The 26,938-nt window shown below is 51.5% G+C and overlaps 1 protein-coding gene across 3 annotated transcripts in view; it reads left to right on the forward strand.

Annotated features, from left to right (window-relative positions):
• Window positions 1-26,938, forward strand: part of LOC147663549 (E3 ubiquitin-protein ligase RNF170-like) — a 275,354-nt gene that overhangs the window by 242,674 nt on the left and 5,742 nt on the right. For all 3 annotated transcript variants that reach the window (XR_015305298.1, XR_015305297.1, XM_086950370.1), the window contains exon 6: window positions 4,062-4,172. Coding sequence is in view for 1 of the 3 variants with exons in the window: in XM_086950370.1 (XP_086806496.1) it covers window positions 4,062-4,172 (111 nt within the window). In the remaining 2 variants the exon portion in view is untranslated. The remainder of the gene's footprint in view (window positions 1-4,061; window positions 4,173-26,938) is intronic.

The raw sequence follows: 26,938 nt of genomic DNA on the forward strand, positions 1-26,938 counted from the left end.
CAGGCGGCTTCCCTGCACCCTTCGGAGTATCCAGGCCGGCGTCCAATAACGACCTGTGTGTGCATACAATCAGGGAGTCAGTGTTCAAGTCATGCATGGGCTGGCCATGGTATAACCCCCCGGCTGCTGCAGATAGATCCGGTGTTGGTGATTTGCTTGCGCCTCTTCTATCTGAAGTTTGTGAGCCGGTCCGACTATCGTTTCGATGTCTGTGATGCATTCTGTCGGACTTGCGTTCTACTGTGCGCCAGCCTTCGAGCCAGTCTCTTGCAGCCTCAGGGGAGTCAAAAAACCAGACTTTCTTATCGGCGACCACTCGTAGTCGAGCCGGAAACAACATGGAGTATGGTAATTCCTGCTCATGCAGTGTCTTTTTTACTTCCAAAAAAGTTCTTCTCCTACGTGTTACCTCCGCCGTGTAATCCGGGAAAAAGGATATGCGCGAGTTTTGAATTTGAATGGCTGGTGCCACTCTAGCTGCCTGGAGGATGGTGTCGCGATCCCTAAAGTTAAAAAGTCTCGCCAGGATCGGGCGCGGTGAGGCACCTGGTTTTGGTGTTCCTCCTGGCACTCTGTGGGCCCGTTCCACAGTGAAGAAGTTCGAGAGACCCTTTGGGGCTAGCTTGTTCTTGATCAAATCTTCCACATATAAATCCATAGCTCCCGTGGTTTCAGACTCCGGGACACCCAAAATGCGGACGTTGTTTCGGCGGGAGCGCCCTTCATGGTCGTCCAGTTTCTCCTTGAGCAGCTTATTGTCGGCCTGCAGTTTCTCCATTTCCACCTGCAAGTCTGAGACGTCCTCCACCAAAGATTTAGCGACTACCTCCACTTGCTTCACCCTTTCGCTCATCTTCTGGAGGTCTGCACGTATCAAAGTTACTTCCGTTGCGGTTGCTCCCACCGTTGCCTGTACTTGGGCCAAGGCGTTCAATACGTCCTCCAAAGTGGCCTTCTTCGGTCCGTCACCTTCAGAGCCTTTGCCCAGGGATTTGCGCTGTTCCCTTTGGGAGAGTGATTGTTTCTCATAGGCAAATTTATCAAGCTTAGCCTGGGTGGAGGTATTTCTGGACCCTTTGCCCGCCATGTTACCACTCCTGTACTCTCAGCCTGTGGCGGTCCCTTATAACGGGCGTGCCCGTGGTGAGCGGATTGCCGGGCCGTCCGAGCTGCAACAGCGTCTAATATTCGCAGTCGTGTGGTCATCCACGGCCGGGTCCGCACTCTGTACTCCAATCGTGGTGAGCGCTCAAGATCTGGTTCCAAAAGTATGATACAGGACGCCTCGCCCTACAAACAAGAAGGTTCGTGCCCACTGCGTCAGATGTGATAGAAAATGGCGGCGACTACGCACTCGGCGTTCAGGCTTCAGTGGCAATTAGCAGCGCCGTCTTTTCATAGTAAAGTCTTGCCTTTGGAGCAAAATGTCCCGCCCTTATGTGATCTTTAAGGAGCTTCAGACTGCCTTCGCCTTATCGCGGGGTTCGTACTCGGTGCGGGCACTTCCGGTTAACAGCACCGACGAGGCTCCACTTCCGCCCGGGCAGCTCCCAAACCAGTCGCCGCGGCTGTATTCACGCCACCAGGCCGCACCCAGAGGTCACCGTCTCCTCCCGTTCTCGGGGCACCGATGCTCCCAAAGTTCTCCTCCAAGTGCCGTTCGGTCACCGGACCCTGGACACCTCGTCTGGGTTCGTTTTTGTGCGGATAGGCATGCGGATTGATGCGGAAAGCCGCCTTACTCCGGGAGCCTCTCTAGTTTGCTGCCGCCATCATCGGCTGCTAGCCACGCCCCCTACAGAATCATTTTTAGCCTGCCCAAGCGAACCCCACCAGCACAAATCAGGCTAGAGTTCGGTATCCAACAACAGCTCCTGGCAAGACAGGGGGCCTATATTTCAGCCTGGGACAAAGTGAGGAAATCCAAACAAGGAACTGTAAACGAGCACCTATGGACGGAGCTAGAGCAACATCCATCCTCACCAGCAGCCAAGTACCTTACGAGCAGCCTGGCAAATACGGGATTAAAGCATCTTTGGGACACCCCAGAAAATCATACAACATTTAAAAATCTGGTCAAGAAATCCATGAAACAACTATCGTGGGTTCAAGATAAGGCAGCCCTTTCAAAAACAACGCACGGCTGGATGACCTTGAACTCTTACTCAACAAAAGCACCACAGAGCTACTTCGGTGTGGGTTATGCCAAACCCGTTAAAATGTGTTTCTTAAAGTATAGGTTGGGCTTGCTACCCTGCACTCAAAACTTTCCACGCTGGCTAAAAGTCAAAGCAGGCTCCCTCTGTCGGTTATGCGGCCTAGCGCAAGAGGACATGCTGCACTTGCTATGTTCCTGCGAGAAACTGCTGGATGAACGGAAATATCTGCTGAAACATCACTTCAATCGAGGAGGGATACGCACACGAAGGAATGCAGTTCTTGCCTGTTTTGCATCCCAGGACTCCCAGCTGATCTGTAGTTTTGTGAGATGTATTAAGGTAGTGGAAAAGAAGATGCCGAAAACTAATCTCTAAAGGTTTCGATATAGTTTGACAAAACATAACCGCACCCATCGTCATGGCTAATTTAAAGAGAAAAATGAGGATACCGAGAAAGCAACAATATTTTACAAAACAAAACTGAATAAAAATTTTAAAAGACTAATCTAAGAGGATGAAATTATGTGCCTAAATGAATCGAGGAACTGTGATTGTGTTTTACTGGTTTTATCAAGCATGTAGTTTAAAAAAAAATCTTCTTTTACTCTGTTTTTGTATTGCAATGGTTTTAAGTAACTATGCTAAATAAAATTACTTACTTACTATGGGTAGTACTCGGAGTGACAAATGCAAAAATAACAGTTGATGGGCAGAATGCAGAACAATGTCATACATTCACCTCAGTACAGATCTGGGCCTAAATCCATCGTTTTTTTGCACTCCACACCACCCCAGTTCAGACATGGCCATACTGCCCAGTCTTCTCACCAAACACGAATGCTGGTTCGTTGAGCATTGACCTTCTTCTGTCCTGGTACTGCAGGGATGATTGATAAAGGAGTGCAGTTGAACGTGGTATCCACAAGGCATGCTTTCATTTTGATCGTGTTTTCAGGTCAAACTCAGGCAGACAGAATGTCGTATGTAGGGGTACAGAGTCACTCTTAAAAGAAGGCATGAAGCATTTTGCACTCCCACAAACACTGTACATGTTTTTCGTAAGAAACAAAGGCGATCATACTGATTCAAAAATAACCAATGTTGAAGGCAGGAGAGTCCAGCTTGTGATTTGGTTTCCCGGGAGGCAATTGCAGATGGATCATTCAGTTGTAGGAAGGTACAGATTTGCTTTCAAATGCATTTGTTAATGGTCGAAAGTGTGGGCCCCTTCGATACAACACATAGTTGATGGAATGCTGTTTATCTAACCCCAAGCTCTCCTTTTCCCCAGTTGTCTATTGTTCCCTACGACTAGCAAACTTAGTACATGTAGGGGTCCCCTGTCTTTCAAAAATTCTAACCCCAAGTATGCCTGCGGCCTCTGGCAGAGTTATGGACACTCTTTACACTGCAGATGATTTCATCTTGAGTGAGACTGGGAGCTTCCATCACCTATTGCCACTCAAACGCTTTTATTTTTTGTGGCCCGCCACACAGGCCTTCTGCATGCTTTCGCTGTGTTGCTATAGCCTGCTGATCTGTGGGCGCTGGCCTCTACATTCCTGTACCTCAGTACTACCTCTCGCTGCGTGACCAGTGTGCTCGATGGCATAATACCAGGGCCCAGGTGCTGCAAACCTCTGAATTGCGAGGAGCATTCCTGTGGCTCAAGCTGGACATATCTGTTGGCGCCCCGATTATGCACCCACAACGCAGGCTTCCAAGCCATGCTCGTCAACATCTCGTCAGAATAATATGTTGATATTAGTTGTGTCCTTGTGAGCTGTGATACAAGGCAAACCTGTACCCTAAAACAATTAACGCGAAATGCTTTTAATATTCGATGTTTGTTTTCTAATACCTGTAACGTCAATTAATATAATATTTATTTGATGTACACAGGTAACATTGTTGTTCCCGCTATTTGGTGATGGAAATAATGAGCCCGAAGCAGTTCAAGTTCTGCGGGATGCCAATGACTACAATCGAAGGTTCTCCGGGCAGCCTAGAACTGTAAGCAAAAACATTTCTGTTTTTTACATTTTATTTTTTTGCTTAAAGCAAAACGCCAGAAAGCATGTAAAACTTCCTTTCACAAACCCTTTTCATCCTCAAAACAGCCAGCCTCGACACAGCGACCACAGGATCCATGTCTTGGTGTATCATTCACTTTGAAAGTATACAAACAACTTTAGGCAGAACCAATTTCTCGGCCTTTAATGTGCTAACGTATTTAAATACAGCCATGCACAGACTATTTGTGCCTTGTCTCTGCAACCTGTCTCTTCCTGCCACCTATGATTGCCCTGCTTGTTTATTCCTCAAGCTTACTGTGCCGAGCAGCGGGCTATCCAGTGACACAATGCTAATAGTCTTTGCACATTTGTCCTTTCATATGTTTGCAAGCATTAGCACAATAAAGCTTCGATGGAGAGTGATTGCTTGGAGACGTTTTCTGGATTCTCTCGGGTGAATGGGGAAATGTAATAAGGCTAGGAATCCAATAGAAACAAGCACTACCAAAGTAAGTCTTGTTCTTCTTTGTTTGCGTTCTGGTCATAAAGCAGTTAACCTGTGGTCCTAATGTCATAGTTTCTAGCAAACTCTGGATTTTCACCTGCACTGGAGACTAATGTACAATTCTCCTGGCAGGCACTATTCATGATATTGGACGTGTTGCTCCCTAGCAGAGTGCACATACGTGCTTGCAGATCGTTAGTCTAAAGTGCAACAATCCCTTTTAACGTGGACGACTACAGTTCCCATGCCTAGGATGTGACACGACTGATGTTTGTGCCCACTGATATTACTCATCGGATAAATAGCTTTTTATCTACACCCTGGAGGTTGCGGATTTGTCTTTCTATGAAATATCTACATAGTTCGTCATGACATCTGAGGGATCCAATGGACTTGGAGCTCCTTCCAAGTTGTCTCACAAGCTGCAGCAAGACAAGAAGATGACTAGTTCTTCCTTATAATCCCTTCAGAAAAAAGCCTCAGAGCCCCCTACACCCCCACCTAAGGTAAAACACACATTAAAGGAACTTTATTCTACTCCGTTGATGGGTGGCTCGTCAACAACATCGCCATTGACAATAATATCCTCTTATGTCCTATGTAGATTGTAGTATTCTTGCATCTTGTTTATGTGTTATACATGCTTTCTCCACTACTAGTCCAGCTTGTAGAATGCTGCAGCTATGATGCGCAAGAGAATGTTGGGATTCTGTGGGCTGAGGTCTTCAGTTGACATTGGGCTGAGCATCATGCTGGATGCTCCTGGTGGGGTTTTTACCATCTTATCTGCATATCTTCAAATAAACATCTTTACATCATCTTTGTGTGGGACCTGATTACTACATAGATCTACTGCGGTCTCAGCAGCGCTGACAGCTCCTACCATTGCCACCATTACAGTGTTTACAGCAGCATTCTCCTCATGGATGACATCGTCTTCTTCAAGTTTGGCTCCATTCTTATTAACGGTAAATATTACCTCAAAACCATCGTCAACGGAAATTCCCGAGTCAACAGCAAGCCTCTTGTCAACGGCAAACCTCTCTTCTGCAGCAAATCTTTCACAGACAAACCTTTCATCTACGGCACCATCGCCTACGGCAGCTCCACTTCCATCGTCGACAGCACTACCATGGCAATCTCTGATTATTGATGGCTCCTCGTCGACGAGACCTAGCCCATCAACATTGGATTCTGCATATATTGGCGTGGTGGCCCCCAGGGGCCACCACGCCAATATATATCCTTAATATAATAATCCTCTGAGGATGGATACATATTTGCGTGGCGGCCCCTGGCAGGGATTAGGCCGCCTCCGGCTCTGTTCCACTTCCAAACACCCTAACCCCCCCTCTTCACTGGCCTCCGCGCTCCGCCTGGACCCCCTCTTCTGGGGCCCCCTACCAACGCTCCCTGGGCCACCATGAGCCTAGAGCCGCCCCTGCTCCCCACAACACCAAATACTGGTTCTATGCAAGTTGGCATCCCCATCAGGGGTCATGGTGGGAATATGTTTTCAATTGCATGGTCTGGCATATTTGCCTATGTTTTTTTCTCCGATTTCTCTACTTCCAAAAGTACTAAGGAAGTTGAAAGCAGAACCCTGCAAGATCATACTTATAGGTCCACCATGGCCGTGCCAACATTGGTACACCTAACTTTTCCTCCTTTCTGTGCAGCCTAAGATACACCTCGGACCGATTCTGTCACTGCTGACAATGAGCCTGGGACTAGTACGGCATCCAGATCCCAGTTCTCTCAGATTATCAGCCTGGCTCCTGAGTCTCAATAATTTCAACAGTTAGCAATTCCTGCAGAATGCAGAGACATACTAGCCAGGGCAAGAGCAGACAGTACCAACAAAACCTACTGCTTGAAGTGGAAAAGATTCGGCATTTGGTGTAGAACTGCTAAAGTGCATCTTATCTAGTCTTCCTCAGAAGAGATTTTGCCTTACCTTCTACACCTTGCGCAAACAAGTTTAGCTCACGCTTCCATAAATGTATATTTCCCATTTCGGAAGGTCATCCTACACTCCATGCTTATGGTCCAGCAGGCTTTTTAGGCAGTTCCTCGAGGGATTGTCCAGGAGATTTAGAAATGCAGGACAAAGGCGACCTCTCGTTGAGCTCCGAAAGGACTGCGTCTGCAGGCGTTGGATCCGGAGGTCGGTGTAGGAGCCGTCGAGCCCTTGAAGTCACACGCGTTGCAGATTGAACTCCTCGCGGTTGAAGTCAGGAGCACAGGCGTCGGCTGCTGCGGTGCGAAGTGCAGCTGTGCGGCGTGCGGTGCCCTCAGGTCACGTGCAGGCAGCGGCTCAGTGACAGTTGTCCAGCGGCATCAGTGAGACCAGGGCTGTGCTGCAAAGTGATGCGGTGCTCGTTGTATTGCTGGTTGATGCGTCATGTAATTTACAAGCAGTGCCCTCGAACCACGATGCAAGCAGTGGCGTCGATGTCGGCATGGAGCGGTGTCATCGGGGATATAAAGGCGACGGCGTGAAGCTGTGCAGAGTGTGGTGCCCACAGGTCTCGGTGCAGGCAGCGGCTCTGTGGTGGCATCGGTGAGACCAGGGGTGCAGCTTTGTAAAGGTGCTCTGTTCAGTGCCTCAGGACACGGCGTCAGCAGTGGCGGGTTGCTTTTCTTCTATTGCAGCATAAAACACACAGTCTCCAGTACTGATGGCAGGAGAACTTGAAGTCTTTGCTGTTCCTGAGACTTCAGGAACAGGGCGCAAGCTCTACCTCAAGCCCTTGGAGAAACTCACAAAAAGAAACTGTAGAAAGTCAAGTCGAGTCCTTTCACTGCCCAAGACAGAAGCAGCCACTGCAGGCCAACATGGCAAAGCACACAGCAAAGTGGTAGTCCCTCCTCACAGCTTCTCCAGCTCTTTTTCTTGGCAATCCTCTTGGTTTCAAAAGAGTTAGAAAGTTCATGGATTTAGGCCCCACTTTTTATAGCCCAAAATACTTTGTCCTCTCAGGCAGAGAGTGTCTGTGCCCAGCCAGAACCAGTTCTGTCCTCCCTGGTGTAGCTTCCTGGCAGGAGGTGGAAACTGCATTGTCAGAGGCTGACCAGGCCTATTCAGTTGAAAGGAAATCTCCTCTCCCTACTCTAAATGCAGCCCAGGTCTATTCAGCCCTTCCCTGACCCATCTAGACACTCTAGAGCCACTGCTCCTCTCCAGCTCCTAAAAGCGGTACAAAAGGGGGTGGTGATGGACGGAGCATCTGAATCAATCAAACACTCACACCCAGTCAAAAGATCTGGGTTTAATCCATCACCGTTCTTTAGCCCACTCTACCACCCCAGTTCAGACATGGCTATTTGCAAATCAGTCTGACCCTGTGCCTCATGGGAACAGTCCAGCCCGAACTGCCAAGCCATGTCCTCCCTGGACCGGAAACAAGCTTCCGAGGACCGGTTTCTGGCATTCCAGCCGTCTTCAGCATGGCTTGCTTGAATCCAGTGGCAAAGTGAGCAAGGGACTCACGTCTGAGCATATCCTGCCACACTTATGGCAGCCTAAAGCGGTACAAAAGGGGGTGGTGATGGACGGAGCATCTGAATCAATCAAACACTCACACCCAGTTAAAAGATCTGGGTTTAATCCATCACCGTTCTTTAGCCCACTCTGCCACCCCAGTTCAGACATGGCTATATGCAAATCAGTCTGACCCTGTGCCTCATGGGGACAGTCCAGCCCGAACTGCCAAGCCATGTCCTCCCTGGACCGGAAACAAGCTTCCGAGGACCTAAAGGGCACTCCTCGGCCCAAGGCAGTCGTAGTCGCTGTGGCCTGAGTGGAATGAGCCCTCAGCCCAACAGGGGGTTCCTTCTTAGCCAAGGAGTAACATGCCTGGATACACAAGATGATCCACCGCGAGATGGTCCGCTTGTGCACCGCTTTCCCCTTCTTAGCGCCCACGTAACCAACAAAGAGTTGGTCATCCACCCGGAACTGGCGTGTGCGATCCAGATAGAATGAGAGCGCACGTTTTGGGTCCAGATGGTGGAGCCTCTCTTACTCTCTCGAGGGATGCTGAGGCGGAAAGAAGGTGGGCAAGGTGATGGATTGCCCAATGTGGAAGGCCGTGACTACCTTGGGCAGGAAAGAGGGTCTAGTCCGCAACACAACCTTGTCCGGATGGACAGAAAGGAAAGGAGGTTTACAGGATAGAGCCTGGAGCTCACTCACTCTCCTGGCAGAGGTGATGGTTACCAGGAAGGCAGTCTTCAAAGTCGCCGATGGCGCCGGGGTGGAAGCACCCAGCTCGCGTGGTGACCCAGCCGGGGCCGCTTGGCCCGAAGGCGCCGCGGAGCCTACGGAGGAGTGAGTGACCTCATGGCCGAGAGGAACGCCTCGATCTCCTCCGGCGTCGCGTTCTGCCCAGGGACCGGCGGGTATGGAGCAGGTAGCAGGTTCGGCCCGAACCCCCGGCCACGTCGTGCGAGCGTCGGGGGGAGCCAAAAGAGCGATGACTTCTTGTGTCTCTTACCTGAGGACTTCGAGCCCGAAGACTGGTGACGACTCCAGGAGCTATGATGAATCCGACCCTGCGAACGGTCCCTCGACCTCATCGCGGACCGGGACCTCGAGCGGCGCGGGCCGACTGCCGGAGCTCGAATCGCTTCGGGGACAGCCCCCGTCTATCTTTGGACGTCAGGGCCCGGCAGTAGGAACAGGACTTGTCATCGTGGTCGGGGCCCAGACAGTGAAGGCACCAGCGATGGGGTTGCAGTCGACGCAGGGTTTAAATCCGGGCAACCCTACCGGCACCGTCGAGTCGATAGACCTTGGGAAAAATGATCAAAAAGAATCAAAAAAGTTAGTCAAAAATTGACTATGGGTACTACTTTTTCCAGATCAGCGCTTGCTGGCGCGGAAAAAAGAAGAACTGACGTCAGCGCTCGAGGGCGGCGTCTAAGTACTCCGACGACGTCATCACGGCACCAACGACAGACGCCTACGCAAATGTTTCCGGATCCAGTCTGACGCCTGGGGATATTCTAAGGTAAGGAATCTAATACTAACCTGTTTCTTTTAGATTTGGTCTATTCTCAACCTCCAGCCCCTCAAAAATACATCCTGTCAGATCGCTTCCACATGGTCACTATTCAGGATGTCATCCCTCTACCACAGCATGGTAACTTAATGTCCACAGTCAATTGGAAGGCTGCCTACTTTCACATCCTCATCCAATCTGCTCATCACCAGCATTTTCAGTTCAAAGTGCTGCCTTTGGGGTCACCACGAGCCCTCAGGAAGTTCACAAAGTGTCTGGCTGTGGTAGCTGCTTATCTCAAGAGAATTGGCATCCATGTGTTCTCATACTTAGATAACTGGCTGAATAACAGTGCAGTCAGAAAGCTGACCACTACAGATCTCATCTATGGTCTAGGGTTTTCTATCAATACATCAGTCCCACCTTCCGCTCCTTTGTGTTCAGTCCTTCTTATGCGCTGTCCTCAACTTCGTCACTGGAAAGACATATCCCAGCCAAGCAGGAATGCAACCCTTCCAAACCTTACTGCCTCTTTCAGCTAAATCATCAAGAAAAAGGACAGGGCGATCGAACAAGTTACTTACCTTCGGTAACGATATATCTGTAAGAAACATTAGTTAGTGTTAGATTCCTTACCTTAGAATATCCCCAGGCGTCAGTCTGGATCCGGAAACTTTTGCGTAGCAGTACCCCTGCGCGTCGGTAGGCGTCGTCTGCAGGCGTCCCCTGCGGCTCCGCGTCCGTCGTCGGCGTCGTGCGCCGTGATGACGTCGCTGGAGTATATAGACGCCGCCTCCGCGCGCTGACGTCAGTTCTTTGCACACAGCATTTCCGCGCCAGGAGACGCAGAGCGATGAGAGAACCAACACTGGTGCCATGTAAAACTAGGGCCCTGAAAGGGATGTCCTTAACCCTAGGTATCAGTTCGCAGAACGGGGAGGATGGGCGGGTTCGGTAAGGAATCTAACACTAACTAATGTTTCTTACAGATATATCGTTACCGAAGGTAAGTAACTTGTTCATCTGAAAGAAACACGTTAGTGTTAGATTCCTTACCTTAGAATACATACCCCAGCAATACCAACCCCGGTGGTGGGTCTGCGAACCAATACAAAACTACACCAGAAAGTCCTGGAGGACAGAACGGCCAAAGAAGCCATCCCTCCGGACTTGACTGTCCAGGCAGTAGTGCCTCGCAAAGGTGTGCAGCGAGGCCCACGTAGCCGCTTGGCAAATGTCCTGCAAGGGGACTCCCCGGCCCAGGGCAGTAGTAGCCGCCGTGGCCCGAGTGGAATGGGCCCTCAGCCCAACAGGAGGCTCCTTCCGAGCCAAAGAGTAGCACGCTTTGATGCAGAGGACGACCCATCGAGAGATGGTTCGTTTACAAACCGCCCGTCCCTTCTTCGCACCCACGTAGCCAACAAACAGTTGGTCATCCACCCGGAACTGGCGAGTGCGATCCATGTAAAAGGAAAGCGCACGTTTTGGGTCCAGACGATGGAGCCGCTCTTCATCCTTTGAAGGATGCGGAGGCGGGAAGAAGGAAGGGAGGGTGATGGACTGCCCGATGTGAAAGGCCGAAACAACCTTGGGCAGGAAAGAAGGTCTAGTCCTCAGAACCACCTTGTCAGGATGAATGGACAGGAAAGGAGGTTGGACAGAAAGAGCCTGGAGCTCACTCACCCTCCTGGCAGAGGTGATGGCAACCAGGAAAGCCGTCTTTAAAGTCAGGAGACGGAGAGGGCAAGAATGAAGGGGCTCAAAGGGAGCACACATCAGGAAAGTCAGAACCAGGTTCAAATCCCACTGAGGCATCACAAACGGGACAGGTGGAAACATGTGAGTGATGCCTTTCAAGAATCGAGTTACAATCGGGGATTTGAACAAAGAAGGCTGATCAGGAAGCCTCAGAAAGGCTGAAAGGGCAGAAAGGTAGCCCTTGATAGTGCCCAGAGCAGAGCCCTGCCGGGCAAGAGAAAGAAGAAACAGAAGAACCTCCGAAAGAGGGGCAGAAAGAGGATCCACAGCCTTTGCTGTGCACCATGCCACAAATCTGTTCCACCGACAGGCGTATACCGACTTAGTGGAGGGACGCCTGGCTGCCAGAATAACATCACAGACTTCAGGAGGCAAGTCAAATGGCCTCAACTGCCGCCGCTCAATCTCCAAGCATGGAGGTGGAGACTGGACAGGTTCGGGTGGAGGACCGTCCCCTGCTGCTGCGACAGAAGGTCCTCCTGAAGGGGCAGGCGGATCGGGGGACCGACTGACATGCTGAGTAGCTCGGGATACCAGTACCTTCGAGCCCAGTCCGGAGCCACAAGGATAACTTGGGCCCGGTCGCGCCTGATCTTCTTCAGCACTCTGGGCAGAAGTGGTATAGGCGGAAAGGCGTATAACAGACCGCAACTCCACTCGCGCCGAAAGGCGTCGCCGTGCGAGTGCCGTCTTGGAAACTCCAACGCGCAGAACTGATGACATTGCGCGTTCTCTTCTGTGGCGAATAGATCTAACCAAGGCTCTCCCCATTGCAGAAAGATGCCTTGCGCCACGTCCGAGTTCAGACGCCATTCGTGATCCATCGAGCACCGACGGCTGAGTTCGTCCGCCCTGGCGTTCAGAGAACCTGCCAGGTGTTGAACCGTCAGAGTCACGCCCTGACGTTCCAGCCATTGCCAGAGGCGCAGAGCCTCCTGGCAAAGGGTCCACGACCCCACTCCGCCCTGTTTGTTGCAGTACCACATGGCGGTGGTGTTGTCGGTGAACACCTGCACTACACTCCCGTTGACAAAGGGGAGGAATGCCTTCAGTGCCAGACGAATCGCCCGCAGCTCCAACAGATTGATATGGAGCCGGGACTCCGCCGGAGACCAGATGCCTCTGATCTCTGCCTCTCCCAAGTGGCCACCCCAGCCCTGGAGGGACGCGTCCGTCACGACAACGTGCTCCGGTTGGGGAAGGGAGAGGGACTTGCCCCTGACCCAATCGCGGTCCGTAAGCCACCACTGCAGTTGTCTCGCAGTGCCCTCCGAGATCAAGACGTGGTCGGACAAGTTGCCCTGATGCTGGGCCCACTGAAACTTCAGGTCCCCCTGCAGAGCCCGCATCCGCCACCTGGCGTGATGCACCAGAAGGATGCAGGAAGCCATCAGTCCCAGCAGCCGCAGCGTCAACCTGACCGAGACTCGGGATAGCGGCTGAAAGATGGGAATCAAAGCCTGAATATCCCGAACCCGCCGTTCCGGAGGATAAACCCGAAACTGCGCCGAGTCCAGAACCGCTCCGATGAAAAGGAGCTTTTGAGAGGGACACAGGTGTGATTTCGGCACATTGATGGAGAACCCCAGGTCGTGCAAGAGGTCTGCCGTCATCTGAAGGTGGTGGACGACTGTTTGGGGCGAGCCCGCCTTCAACAACCAATCGTCTAGGTAGGGGAAGACTGAAACCCCCAACCTGCGCAGATGGGCTGCGACCACCGCCAACACCTTTGTGAACACCCGTGGGGCGCTGGTAAGGCCGAAGGGGAGCACGATAAACTGAAAGTGCTCCAGGCCTACCGTGAACCGCAGGTAACGCCGGTGGGCCGGCAGGACGGGAATGTGAAAATAGGCGTCCTGCAAGTCCAACGCTACCATCCAGTCTTGTGGGTCTAGAGCAGCCAAGACCTGAGCTAACGTCAACATCTTGAACTTCTCCTTCCGGAGGAAGCCGTTGACGTTCCTTAGATCCAAGATAGGACGTAGGCCCCCCTTGTCCTTCTTGGGTACCAGAAAGTAGTGGGAATAGCAACCACGCCCTACTTCTGGCCCAGGAACGCGCTCGATGGCCCCCTTGGCCAAGAGGGCCGTAACTTCCTCCTGCAGAAGTGTCAAGTGGTCCCCCGACACACGGTGGTTCTGCGGTGGCATGGCTGGAGGAGAGGTCTCGAAGGGGAGGGAGTAGCCCCTTCGGACGATTTGCAGCACCCACCTGTCCGAAGTGATCGTGCGCCAGTGAGCGTGGTGATGGCGAACCCTGCCACCCACTGGCGTCACATGGGGCCGAAAGCACGGACTAGGAGGATTTTGGGGTAGATGCTGCGGGGGAAGGTGTGGTCTGACCCCGCCGTTGTCCCCGACCGCCACCACGGCGGTTTCCACGGCCGCCACCGCGTTGGAAGGATTGTTGCGGCGCGTGGCTGGCAGCACGTGTGGGGGCGCCCCTTCCTTGGCCACGAAAGGGACGAAACGAACCCGTTTGCTGATGCTGGGTCGAGAGACCCAAGGACTTGGCCGTGACCCTGGAGTCCTTGAAGCGTTCCAGCGCGTGGTCCGCCTTGTCACCGAACAGGTGACAGCCATCAAACGGCATGTCCATCAACGTATTCTGGACATCAGCCGAAAAATTGGCGGATCTCAGCCAGGCGTGGCGACGAATCGCCACCGTCGTTGACATAGCTCTGCCCAGCGAGTCGGTCGTATCAAGACCACACCGAATGGAATATTTCGCTGCATCCCGGCCCTCAGCCACAGCTTGACCGAGTTTTGCCCGCACCTCCAAGGGGCATTCTGGCAACAGTTCCGCGACCGTATCCCACACAGAGTGGGTGTAGCGGCCCAAGAGGCAAGCGGTGTTGCAAGACCGCAGGCCCAAACTAATGGACGAGAAGACCTTTTTCCCAAACTGGTCATACCTCTTGGATTCCCGGTCGGGCGGGGCCGACGGGAATGCGGACTGGGAGGTCGAGGCCTGGATCACCAGACTCTCAGGAGTGGGGTGGGTAGACAGGTACTTGGGGTCGTCCGGACAAGGACGGTGGCGCCTGGCCACGTTCCGATCAACAGGCGCACCTGAAGCGGGCCTGGACCACGTGCCCAACAGAACGTCTGACAAGGCTTCATTAAACGGCAGCAGTGGCTCCTGTGGGCATGACTGCGGTTTGAAGACCTCGGTGAGGATGTTAGGCCTCACGGCCGCGACGGGGAGCTCAAGGTGTAAGGCCTTGGCAGCCCTCATCAGCACCACAGAATAGGCAGCTCCCTCCACCGATGCCACGGAAGGAGGAGAGATCAAACCAGGGTTAGGAGAGTCGTCCAAACCACTGGCATCCCCCAAGTCACCTGTCCAGTCCGGGTCATACTGGCACTCGCGTGACAGAGGGTCCTCGGACCCCTCCCAACCTTCACCGTACTCCTCATCCTCTCCGTATTCGGAGTCAACGATGAAGACCGGCTCCTCGGGGTTCATGGGCCCCATCGGCGCCGGGACCGGCGTCGAGCGACGCCCGTCCGGCGCCGCGTCCGGCGTCGGAGAAGGTAAGGGGACGGCGCCGCCCGGAGCCGGCGCCGGAACCCCACCGCCGGCCGGAGCCGGCACTGGAGAACCGGCGCCGCGCGGGGGCGGGGTCGGGGGTAACCCCGATGGCAACGGCGCCGGGGAGGCCGGAAGACCAGCCGGCGCCGATCCCGAAGGCCCTTGCGGCGCCGGGGTCGGAGCCGTCGGCGGCGCCGGGGCCGGAGCACCCGACGGCGCCGAGGCAGGGACACCCGAACCGCCAGGGCCCCCAGACGGTAGCACTGGGCCCGAAGGCGCCGTAGGCCCCGTCGGAGAAGCGAGCGCCCTCATGGCCATGAGGAACGCCTCGATCTCCTCAGGCGTCGCGCCATGCCCAGGGACCGAAGGGTATGAGGCAGGCCGCGCCGGCGACTCTCGCGGAGCCGCGGGGTTGGGGGTCACCCGAGCCCCCGGCCGCATCGCGCGAGAGTCGGGGGTACGATGACGACGCCCCGACTTCTTGTGCTTCCTGCCTGACGAGTGGTGTCGACTTCCGGAACGCTCGGCGCGGCTCCGCGACTGCTCCCTCGAACGCTCTCTCGACCTCCGGCCGGACCGGGACCGCTGCCGGTCCCGACGTGGGGCCGACACCCGGAGCTCCAGTAGCTTGCGGGACCGCTCCCGCCTAGCCTTGTTGGTGAGGGCCCGGCAGTCGACACAGGAGTCCACGTCGTGGTCAGGGCCCAGACACCGGAGACAGAGGCGGTGATGGTCCGTGACCGACATCGTGCGCTCACAGTCATCACAGTGCTTGAACCCAGGCATCCTATCAGGCACAATAAGAGAAAAAACAATCGAAAAACTTGGTCAAAGACCGGAGTACTGCTCTTCAGATCTGCGTCCACTGGCGCGGAAAAAAGAAGAACTGACGTCAGCGCGCGGAGGTGGCGTCTATATACTCCAGCGACGTCATCACGGCGCACGACGCCGACGACGGACGCGGAGCCGCAGGGGACGCCTGCAGACGACGCCTACCGACGCGCAGGGGTACTGCTACGCAAAAGTTTCCGGATCCAGACTGACGCCTGGGGATATTCTAAGGTAAGGAATCTAACACTAACGTGTTTCTTTCAGATATGCACCTCCTCTGCATGATGGCCTCCTTCATCCCCAAAGTCTCCCACGCCAGTCACCTTATGCACCCAATGCAAAAGTGGCTAGCTGCACAATGGTCACGAGCAGAGGGTCACTGGAAAGATCTAGTATTGATTTGGCCAGCACCCATCCCAAAATGCAATGGTGGAACAGCAACAACCTGTTGCAGGGCTGATCCTTTCGGGCTGGACTGTTCCCATGAGGCACAGGGTCAGACTGATTTGCATATGGCCATGTCTGAACTGGGGTGGCTGAGTGAGCTAAAGAATGGTGATGGATTAAACCCATATCAGTTGACTGGGGGTGAGTGTTTGATTTGCTTAAGCGCTCCATCCATCATCCCCTTTAGTGTCTCTTTGTTCGCCCTAAGTTGGCAGGGTATGCTCAGACACGAGACCCTTGCTCACTTGGCCACTGGATTCAAGATAGCCTGGCTGATGAGGATTATGAATCCGAAACCGGTCCCAGGATGCTTGTTTCCGGTCCAGGGAAGACATGGTTCGGCAGTTCGGGCTGGACTGTTCCCATGAGGCACAGGGTCAGACTGATTTGCATATGGCCATGTCTGAACTGGGGTGGCTGAGTGAGCTAAAGAATGGTGATGGATTAAACCCATATTAGTTGACTGGAGGTGAGTGGTTGATTTGCTCAAGCGCTCCGTCCATCATACCCTTTAGTATTGCTTTGTTCGCCCTAAGTTGGCAGGGGATGCTCAGACGTGAGTCCGTTGCTCACTTGGCCTCTGGATTCAAGATAGCCTGGCTGATGAGGATTATGAATCCGAAACCGGTCCCAGGATGCTTGTTTCCGGTCCAGGGAAGACATGGCTTGGCTGGACTGTTCCCATGAGGCACAGGGTCAGATTGATTTGCATATGGCCATGTCTGAACTGGGGTGGCTGAGTGAGCTAAAGAATGGTGATGGATTAAACCCAGATCAGTTGACTGGGGGTGAGTGTTGGACGGAGCGCTTGAGCAAATCAATCATCCCCTTTAGTATCGTACTGGCCAAGAAGCAGCCCATCTGACTGGCGCTGTGGTTGCTACCAATGGGATGCTCGCAGAGTGCCAACCCCTTGATGTCTGCCAGTCTGTGACATGGGCTTCAGTGCAAATATTCACACAACACTATTGTAGTGGCAGCCGGGTCCGGCAGGAATGTCACTTCGCCTGCTGAGTCCATGGCACCGACTCAACCTGGGGAGGTACAGCTTTGATATCCTTTCTCAAGGGAGGACTCTGCAGTTAGAATTATCCAGTCGAAGACCAAGTTACTTACAATATTAATGCTCTTACTGTAGGATACTCTGTCTGCAGATTCTTCACCGCCCCCACTTTCTGTGGAATGGCCTCTTTTTAACATCTGAAAAGGTCCCATGTTGGAGATCAGCGCACACGCATCTTTAATTGACTTCATGCAGCCCTTTCCTCATATCATTTCCTATCTTCCATTCTTACTTTTACAACTAACAAATTTGAATTCCCTACTTCCTTCTCATTCTGCCTTCTCACCCCTGCTGTAAAGTACCCCTGACTATTCATATTTTTCTAGCCTTTCTTCATTCTCCATTAAGTTAACCCCTATCTCTCTATCCCTTACCTTCTGACTTCCTAGTAATCCTTTGTTGAATAGCCACTGGGTCATTATAATCTTCTATTGGTAACATTTCGTTCATCGGATTTTTATTATAATCTTCTATTGGTAACATTTGGTTCATCGGATTTCTCTTTTCCACAACTAGGGATATTCAGCTCTTCAGTTCTGTGCACATTATAAAAAATGCAGAATAAAGTGTATACGCTTATTACCTTTGTCAAAGGATATTGGTCTAGTATGGAGCTCCTTTGAGCAGGTAAAGCCAGGAATGTGAAGATATTAATTCAGCGTAACCCAGCACTGTAAGCGGTGCAGTAAATACCAGCTAATTTCCTACATCTGGCGGGACAGCCTACAGGACAGACCTTCTTGGTGTTAATTGTCATCTGTTAGACAGAGGTAATTTGGGTGAATTTACAATTGAATCAATGGGGCTGTCAGCTGTCTACTAGACATCCTTGACGGGTCGGTTTGTGCACGTGTTTTTTCGTAGGGGTGGAAACGATACCTACCTGTTGGAAAGTGACAACTGTTGGAGACACAGGAGTGCACCGAAGCTTTGACTGCTGTCAGAGAGCATATCACAAGGATTCATTGAGCGAACATCCTGAAGAACAGGGATGCCTTTTGAATGTATATGAAAAGGTGCTGCCACTAACTAAGAAGACACCTCTTCACCTAGGAGGAAGGCGTGAGACAGGAAACGGATAACAAACTTGTTCAGCAGTGCTGCCTACATGAAGCATATTATTGCCCTAAATGCATTCTTTCAGTGGACGTTGATCGTGTGTTTTACTCCGAGTATTACAGATTTTTTGGAAAGATATTTTTTCTTTCTATTTCTAATATTTAAAAAGGAGTAAAGATGAAAAACGTCGGAAGGCAGAAAGACATTTTAAATGTTAACATCCATAAAGCACACACTGAGAACTGAAATGAAAATAATGTTAATATTAGGTTGTTAAGCAACGAAAACGCAACTTGATATGTGATTAAATATACGCAAACATCATCTATTAAGAAAGCAAATGAGGTAAGAAAAACCTCCCTGGTTACAGGAAAACTGACAGAAATTATGAGTTTGTATCTGGCACAATTGTAAAATGCATTTTGGCCTTAGCAAACATTGCTGCACTGTTCTTTCTGACCCCCAGTCAGAATATACATTGTCTCCTCGTAAGTCTTCTTCGCCACCAGAGTTACATAGTGAGCTTTATCTCAACATCAGAACCCTCCAAAGTGAATTAGCATTCCATGCCTCTCATCCCTCCCGTCCATCCTGACCCAGTATAAGGGGACGGTCAACCCACCCCACTTCCTGTTTTTTTTTTTGTTCTGCACTGCAGATTCTCCACAGTGCTTCAGGTAAGTGGGGGGTGAGGTCCTGCTGTAGGGGTCCCACAGCCCTGGGAGGAGGCACTGCGCGAGCGGGCTCATGTACTGGGTCCCCACCCTGTGGCATGTGGCCCTAGCGGAAGCAGGCTCTTCTGTTTTTAGTCAGCCCTGCACTAGCTGGCTCACCTGATCAGTGGCGGCTGGAGTCATTTGAAAGTGGCGGGCGTAAAAGTGACGCCTGAGTGCACCACAGCCAGCCAGCGCAGAGACCAAGCCTGAGCGACATCAGGGGGTTCGGGGAGGATCTCTCCCCGAGAAATTGTTTTTAAATGATTGGGCAAATGGTACATTTTCAAGCAAATTTGAGAAAGCAAGAAGGTTAATAAAGCAATTGTGAAAGTGTAGTTCGTACATTGCACTTCCCCATTCTGGAACTGACCCCAAGGCAATGGTAGTAATGCGCAGAGAGTTAATATGCCTACTGCAAAGAACATATAGCATGCATATCACAAAAAGGTCATATAATGAAAATAGTTCAGTGGATTACAGCTTTTGTTAAAGTCATGCTTTTGTTACTTGCAGTTTAAAAGTTACAAGCCTAAGTTAGTGGATAGAGCTAGTTAGTAACTGTCATCAGAGAGCTGCATACAAATTGCAAGGCATAGGTTAGAGCGTTATGATTTTTTTTCTCCAGTCATTCATTATCCTAATGTTGCGAAAAAGGGTCCAATTGTCTAGAAATTAATTCTTATTAGTATAGTCCACACAACAATGGTGTTACAACTGGTTTTAAATTATATGTTTGTGCTGCTCCAGACCAAACAGTCAGTCTTAAACTATACTACCTACCATTATGGATGACATGTGACACTTGCACCATGTAGTCCACATTTGTTTTATGTAACATTCTCTATGCAATGATTTACACGCGTATGCCATTGTCTCTGTATAATGTGTGTGTGTGTGTGTGTGTGTATGAGATGTAAATGGCTCTGAAACCCTACACTACACTATAAAACAAAAGAAATGCATGTGAGAAAGGGGCTATGGGTAGATTTGGGAGGAGGATATGTAGGAGCATAGTAGATGCATAGAGACAAGAGAGTCCCAGGTGGATTCGCCTTACAATGATTGCATGTAAAGATGAAGCTTGTCTTAGCTCACTGTAATTCAGTTTATGCCTTGTATAAAGATGACGCAGAACACAATTACACGCTGTGCCATCCGTGTATTGGAATTTGTTGCAAAGTATGTTTTGCTAGTTTTAGTTTATACCCTGATTACTAGCTTGAATTCTACTGCTAGCGTTTGAAAGCGGCTGCTGTCAGCACAAACCAGTGTGTTTATCACTTCCAAATGCAAGTAGTAAAATGCAAGCCATTTGACATCCAACATAAGTCATTTATCACTGCCCCCGCCCCTTCCCTTCTCAGCAGGCCACTCGTGACAGCTGAGTGATTAGCCAGGTAGTACGTCATCATGATGCACAATGCAATTTGGGGAAGCCAAAATCTTCATACCTGGAAGAAAATCCCATAAAAACAGCAGCATCATCCGACCTGTGTAATGTAACTGGAGTTGGTGCAGGCAATGTGCTTGTGTAAAGCGCTCCAAGAGTTCGCGCTATTTAAAAACCGGCAAAAAACACATATACACGCACACAGAGTAACAAGAAAAATACGTAATCATTAAGGAAGCATGATTGTTTAAACAAATACACTACAGGCACTCTAGTGACTACTTTAAAACACTAACACATAATTCCACTGTTAAACATCCACTTGCAAATTTGATTACTCGGTCATGAGAATGACCTTTTTTGGCGTCACTCATCTGGCCAACCTATTGCTCGCGATATAATCGCATCAGATTTACACAGTATGGACCAATGCTCTGCCGCTTATTCTCGATCAAAATTCAGAACATTGTTTCCCGCCCAGTCCTTTTCACAGAGTCTGATGTAGGCAGTAAACTTGCTGCGTCACGCCAGTCTACTTCTCGCTGCTGCTGTCTGGCTAAGAAGGCCTCTGGCTGAAGTGCTGTATGAGTCAGTGCACGGGCAGGAACAATAAATAGCAAATACAAATGCAGGGCTGCGGGAAGCATATTTATGATGTTTTTATTAAATCACTGCCGGCTCCTCTATCCATTTTACATATGGATTGGTAAAGCACATTTAATTTAAAACATACTTTTAGGCACGTGTATCCACAAACACTTTACACTCTGGCTCCAAACTTGCAGGGGGCATCAACTGTGAAAAAACGTAATATGGATAATAATAGAACGTGGCAGAATTCTTCAAAATGATTCTCTGTTCTCACAGGATTAAAAAGAAATTACTTCCTCTACATGAACAAAAGCTTCTGCAACAAACTGATCAACACGACAGTAATATGTGCTGCCTTCTGGAAAAGCGCGTTGTCACAAGTGTACAGAAACCGCCATCAAAAGCGCTGTCACGAGGGAATGTTGATCCCGCTGAAAAGCATAGGAATGTCAAACACAAATTTGAAGCTTGTACTGGAAAGATTGTATATCCCAGTGCAGTGCGCAGTCTGTGTAACCCTGCTCTGGGAAGGAGGACAGGGCAGACATATTCAGAACGGTAGCTGCCAGGCGCTTGTGAGTGCCTGCTGCCAAATGGAATTTGAGTATTGGTTGCCGTTGACCTTTGGGGTACCTTGTGTTATCTGGGGTCTTGGCGTTGTGCTGATAATAAAAGTAGGGTTTGGTTTAAGCAGCCAAGCAATCTATTCAACTCCATGATCCATCTGCGGAGTTAGTATTCGGACTAAATAGTCAACAACAACCCCAATTACATAGTCAGCGGTGCCCGGCATGCTCGAGGGAGAGGTTTGCGGGGGGAGGGGGGGGGGGGGGGGTTAATAATACAATTAAAATAAAAGGTACCTGAGTGTAGGAGTACTGCACCGCCTCCGCTCCAGGCAGGCCGGTCACGCTGCACTGGTGGGTAAAGGTGTTCCTGTTGCAGAAAGCAGCCAGCAGGCAGCTTTCCTCCCTTACGCAGCGCAATCCAATCACAAGGCTGGTAGGCGCAGGAGGAGAGCGCTCCAGCCGAGACATTTTCTCTGCTTAGAGAAAACGGGAGAGTGGGAGGTCCTGCTCGAGGTCAGGGGGAGAGTGGCTTGCCCACAGTTGTGGTTATTGACTGTTTGGTCGGGGCTGACCGAACAGTCAATACCCACAACAGTGGGCAAGCCACTCCCCTCTGCCCTCGAGCAGGACCACCCACCCCCAACCACGCACAGAGGCACTGCTGCCTTCTCACAATGCGAGAAGGCAGAAACATAAACAGTAAACACTACCATTTATGTTTCTTCCTTCTCGCACCGCGAGAAAGCAGTGGGGCGATGCCCCCACGCCCCAATGGGGGAGCCGCCACTGCACCTGAGGCTGGGGCTGGGGCACGAGCACTACACGCCTGTTCCCAGGCGGTCTGTTTCCCGCTGTAGGTCTGCTTCTGCTCCGAGACCTATTGAAGTCATGGGCGCCATCTCTCTCAAGCGGTCTGTTACGTACATGGGGCGTAAGATGCTCTCCCACGCGTCTCTTATTCCAACCCTGTGGTAGGGCGACCAAACCTGTCCTGCCTCCAGGTGGTGGCGCCTCACACAGCCAGCTTCCCGCTTGGTTTAGGGTTGCCTGGCAGCCTGTGTTTGCTGCTTTTTGTAGGTTCCTGGTGTGTTTCACAACATTTTTGGTAGTATTTAAGGGGTCAGTGGAATTTATCCTCTTACATCCTGCCTGTGTCACACTGGGTACACATTATCCTCTGCTCTTTTTCTTGGTTTTTGGTTGACCTCTCCATAAATCCTGGTGATGATCCTCCGGTGGAGACTGGGCCCAGCTACCACCCATGGCTGATTCCCTGTCACTCTAGGCTATCCAAACTATGATTCAGGCTGCTGTGGCTGTGGCCTTTGAGGAGCTACCTGGCCCCTCTACTCCCAAGAGACAGCACCTGGATCCTCCCAACTGCATTGAGGGTGAGGGTGCAGAGGAGGACCTCAGGGAGATATGTTTAGGACCAAGAATTAAAGGAGGTCCTGCAGCACATCAAGGATAACATGGCCTTTTCTGTACCTCCAGTGGAGCAGAAGGGAGTACTTCTTTATGAAGTACCAGAGACGGGAGTCCGAGTCACTGCCCTTACATCCTTCAGTCAAGAGGGTGATGACATTGAATGACAGGAGGTGAACAAGCAGGCTTTCCCACGCTATGTCTCTAAACGCTACGCCATTTAAGGTTTTGCTAAGGATTTTCCATCTTCCGTTAAAGTTGACTCCCTGATGGCAGGACTGTCCTCTCATGGGTCCATCATTTCAGAGGAGGCCTCTCCCTCGGATCCAGTCGATAAGAGAGTCGAGGCGGCAGTTAATCATTCGTATACAGCCACTAACTTCTCCATTAGGGCTCCAGCCTATTTGTCATATATTGTCCAGTCACTATTGAAGGATTTCCAATCTCTGGCCGAGCTGTTGGAGCAGGGGGCTGACATCCTGCCTACGCTGGCTGTCATGGAGCAACAGACGAGATGGTTATTGGATATCTCCTTCAAAGCTGGGGGGGGGGGGGGGCTATTCAGGCTCGACGTCAGGTGTGGCTGTGTCATTGGAAGGCGGAAGCTGCCCAAAAAGGCCTTCTTATGGAGATCAATTTCTCATGGACAAAGTTGTTTGATTCCTCCCTAAATGATATGGTGAAGAAGTCAGCTGAGGACGGGAAGCTGTTGACACCCGTCCATCCTTCTCGAGGACGATTCTGTGGGGCCCCAGGGCTTTTGGTCCTACTTCTACTCCTGTGGGGGGGTTCCCTTTTGAGGATGGGGTCGCAGCCAGGGCACCCCATTCTCCACCAAATTCCGGTCTTAGCAGGCTGATTCAACCCTGCTTCCATGTCCTGACTATCCTCGGGTTCCAGCTGTCAGAGCTCCTGTAGGAGGGGGCATCTGTTAACCTTCATCAAGACCTGGTAGGACTCGTTCTCGGATCAGTGGGCTCTGAGGATTGTGCGAGAAGGCTACTAGATTGTTTTCGACTAGATTGTTTTCGACTCCCTTCCCCCGGACACTTTAATTCTCACTCCCCTGCAGTCAGCCACACCAAATTTAGCAGGCATTCAGGATCTTCTTGACAAGGGTGCCATTCGTCCGGTTCCGGCTTGTCAAAGGGGTCTTGGAGTTTACTCCATCCTGTTTCTGGTGAGAAAGGTTTCTAGGGACTTCCGTCCAGCGTTGGATTTAAAGAGGATGAATTCCTTTATCCGGCATGTTAAATTTAAGACGCTCTCTATGCAGGAGATTCTTCCATTGCTGGTTTAGGGGGAAGTGTGGCTTCCTTGGACCTGCTGGATGCCTACCTTCATATGCCAATCCACCCTTCATCTCAGCGTACCTCCGTTTTTGTGTGGGAGCCAAGCTCTTCCAATTCCAGGCACTCCCCTTTGGTTTGTCTTCTGGCCCGAGGGTCTTCACAAAGGTGTGGCCCCCTTGGTCGGGATCCTTCACAGGTAAGGGATCTAGGAATTCCCATACCTTGATGACTGGCTGACCTCTGCCTCTTATTTCTCTATGGGGACTCTTCACGTCCAGAGGGTGTGCGAGGTCCTGAACCGTAATGGGTTCCTGATCAACCACAAGAAGTTCCATCTGGATCCTGCCCTGGACTTGGTGTTCATCGATGGTCACCTGAACATGGTCATGGGGATGGTGTTTTTGCCTGAAGGGTGGAGGGCAACCTTGAGGAGGGACCTGGGTTGTCTCTTGGCCTTAATTTACTCCCCAGTCCATCAGTGGTTAAGGGAGCGGGGGTTGATGTCTGCGGCTATCAATGTTCTTCCTGGGCTCGTCTTCACCTGTACCCATTGGTGAACCATCTTTTGTCCGATTGGGCTTCTTGTTCTGCGAATAATGATCTGCCAATGGTAGTGTCTCCACAGATTCGGTCCGATCTGGGTTGGTGGTTGGTGGAGTCCAATCTCTCCAAGGGTCTTCCTTTTCTGGTGTCTCCTTCCCGGGTGGTTACAACCGATGCCAGCCTGTTGGGCTTTGGGATGGCATTGGAGTCCCGGTCTGTGCAGGGTCGGTGAGATCGCCTGTAGGTGAGTTGCTCATCCAAGTTCCGGGAAATAAAGGCTGTTCATTTGGCTTGTTTGGAGTTTGCATAAGCTCTTCAGGGGCATCATGTCCTGGTCCGGACGGACAATCAGGTGGTTATGGGCTACCTCACTCACCAGGGGGTTTGCAGGGTTCGCTCCCTATGGCTCCTTCCACAGAGGTGACGGTGTTGTCGCTCAAGGCGGTTTTTTTCCTGGGGAAGGAGAACTGCGTGGCAGATCACCTGAGCAGGGTGTTTCCTCCCATGGCTTCTATCTCCCTCATGGAGGCAGTGTTCCAACTGTTGCAGGTACGGTTGGATGCCCGATGGTGGATATCAAATGACAAGTTCAATGCTCACCTGCCTCGCTTCTGCGCACTGCGCACTCCGCCCGTGCACGGGGGCCTGGCGGCTGGATGCAATGTCTTTCCATTGGCCAGGCTTACGGCTTTACGCTTTTCCTCCGATACCTTTGATTGCGCAAGTTCTATGCAAGATTCGCCAGGAAAGGGTTTTTGTTCTGGGTTCGTCTCCCTTGGTGTCCTTTTCTGAGGGAAATGGCCATACAGGAGTGCAGGGCGATCCAAGATCTTCCTTACCCATTGCGAGGCCCTCCTCTTCTGGTGGGGGTTCTGTGTTGTCTTCATCTGCAGGCCTGGCTCTTGAGAGGATGACCCTGCTGTTTCGGGGTTCCTCCCTGGAGGTACTAGAGTTTCTTCAGGGCTACCAATGCCCGGTTAACCTTGTGTCTTACTCTCGCCTTTGGGGGTCCTTTTCTCAGTGGTGTGTTTCTAAGGGTTTGGACTCTGTTTCTGTGGATCTGATGAGGATGCTGGATTTCCTTTCTGATAGCTTTGCCTTATGCCTGGCCCCTTTTACTCTTCGGGTTCAGTAGGTAGCCTTGCGGGCGTTCTGAAGTCCTCAGTTGGACGATTTGGATCCTTTGGTGGCCAGGTTGCTTCGAAGTTGTTTTCTGCAATGTCCTAGGGCAATTTGGCTTGCGCCATCCTGGGATTTCCCTTGGGGGTGCTGGCCCTTCAGGACAGTCTATTTGAGCCCCTGTCCAGGAACCGGAGGGTATTGGACCGAGTGAGACACCTGCGGCTCCGGCGAAGACGCCCGGGCGGTGCCACCCGCACCCGCGACCGGCAAAGGGAGTCAAAAGAGCGATGTCGCTTCTTCGACTTCTTTTTAGAGTGCCTCGACTTACCTTAATGCGAAGACTTGGAGCCTGACGAATGGTGTGGGCTCTGGCTCCGCGACCGGCCCCTCGACTTCCTCCTCGATCGGGACCTTGAGCGGCGTGGAGCCGAATGCGGGATCTTGAGGAGCTTGCGGGACCCCTCCCGCCTAGCCTTCGACGTCAAGGCCCGGCAGTCGAAGCACGACTTGTCGTCGTGGTCAGCCCGAGGCAGTAGAGGCACCGGCGGTGGGAGTCGGTCACCGACATCGAGTGGTGACATGCGTGCACGGCTTGAATCCAGGCATCCCTACCGGGAGTCGAGATCGACTCGAAAAGAATAGCCAAATAGGCCAAAAAGTAGTCTAAAATTGACTAGGGTATGTTCTTCCCGGATCTGCGCTTGCTGGCGCGGAAAAAAGAACTGGCGTCAGTGTGTGAGGGCGGCGTCTAAGTACTCCGATGACATCATCCCGGCGAACACGACGCAGACGACGGACGCGGAGCCGCCGACAACGCCTACTCCTGACAAAAACTTTCCGGATCCAGTCTGATGCCTGGGAATATTCTAAGGTAAGGAATCTAACACTAACTACTGTTTCTTACAGATATATC

The sequence above is a fragment of the Lissotriton vulgaris genome, unplaced genomic scaffold (assembly GCF_964263255.1).
Source record: "Lissotriton vulgaris unplaced genomic scaffold, aLisVul1.2 SCAFFOLD_1632, whole genome shotgun sequence".
Taxonomy (NCBI): domain Eukaryota; kingdom Metazoa; phylum Chordata; class Amphibia; order Caudata; family Salamandridae; genus Lissotriton; species Lissotriton vulgaris.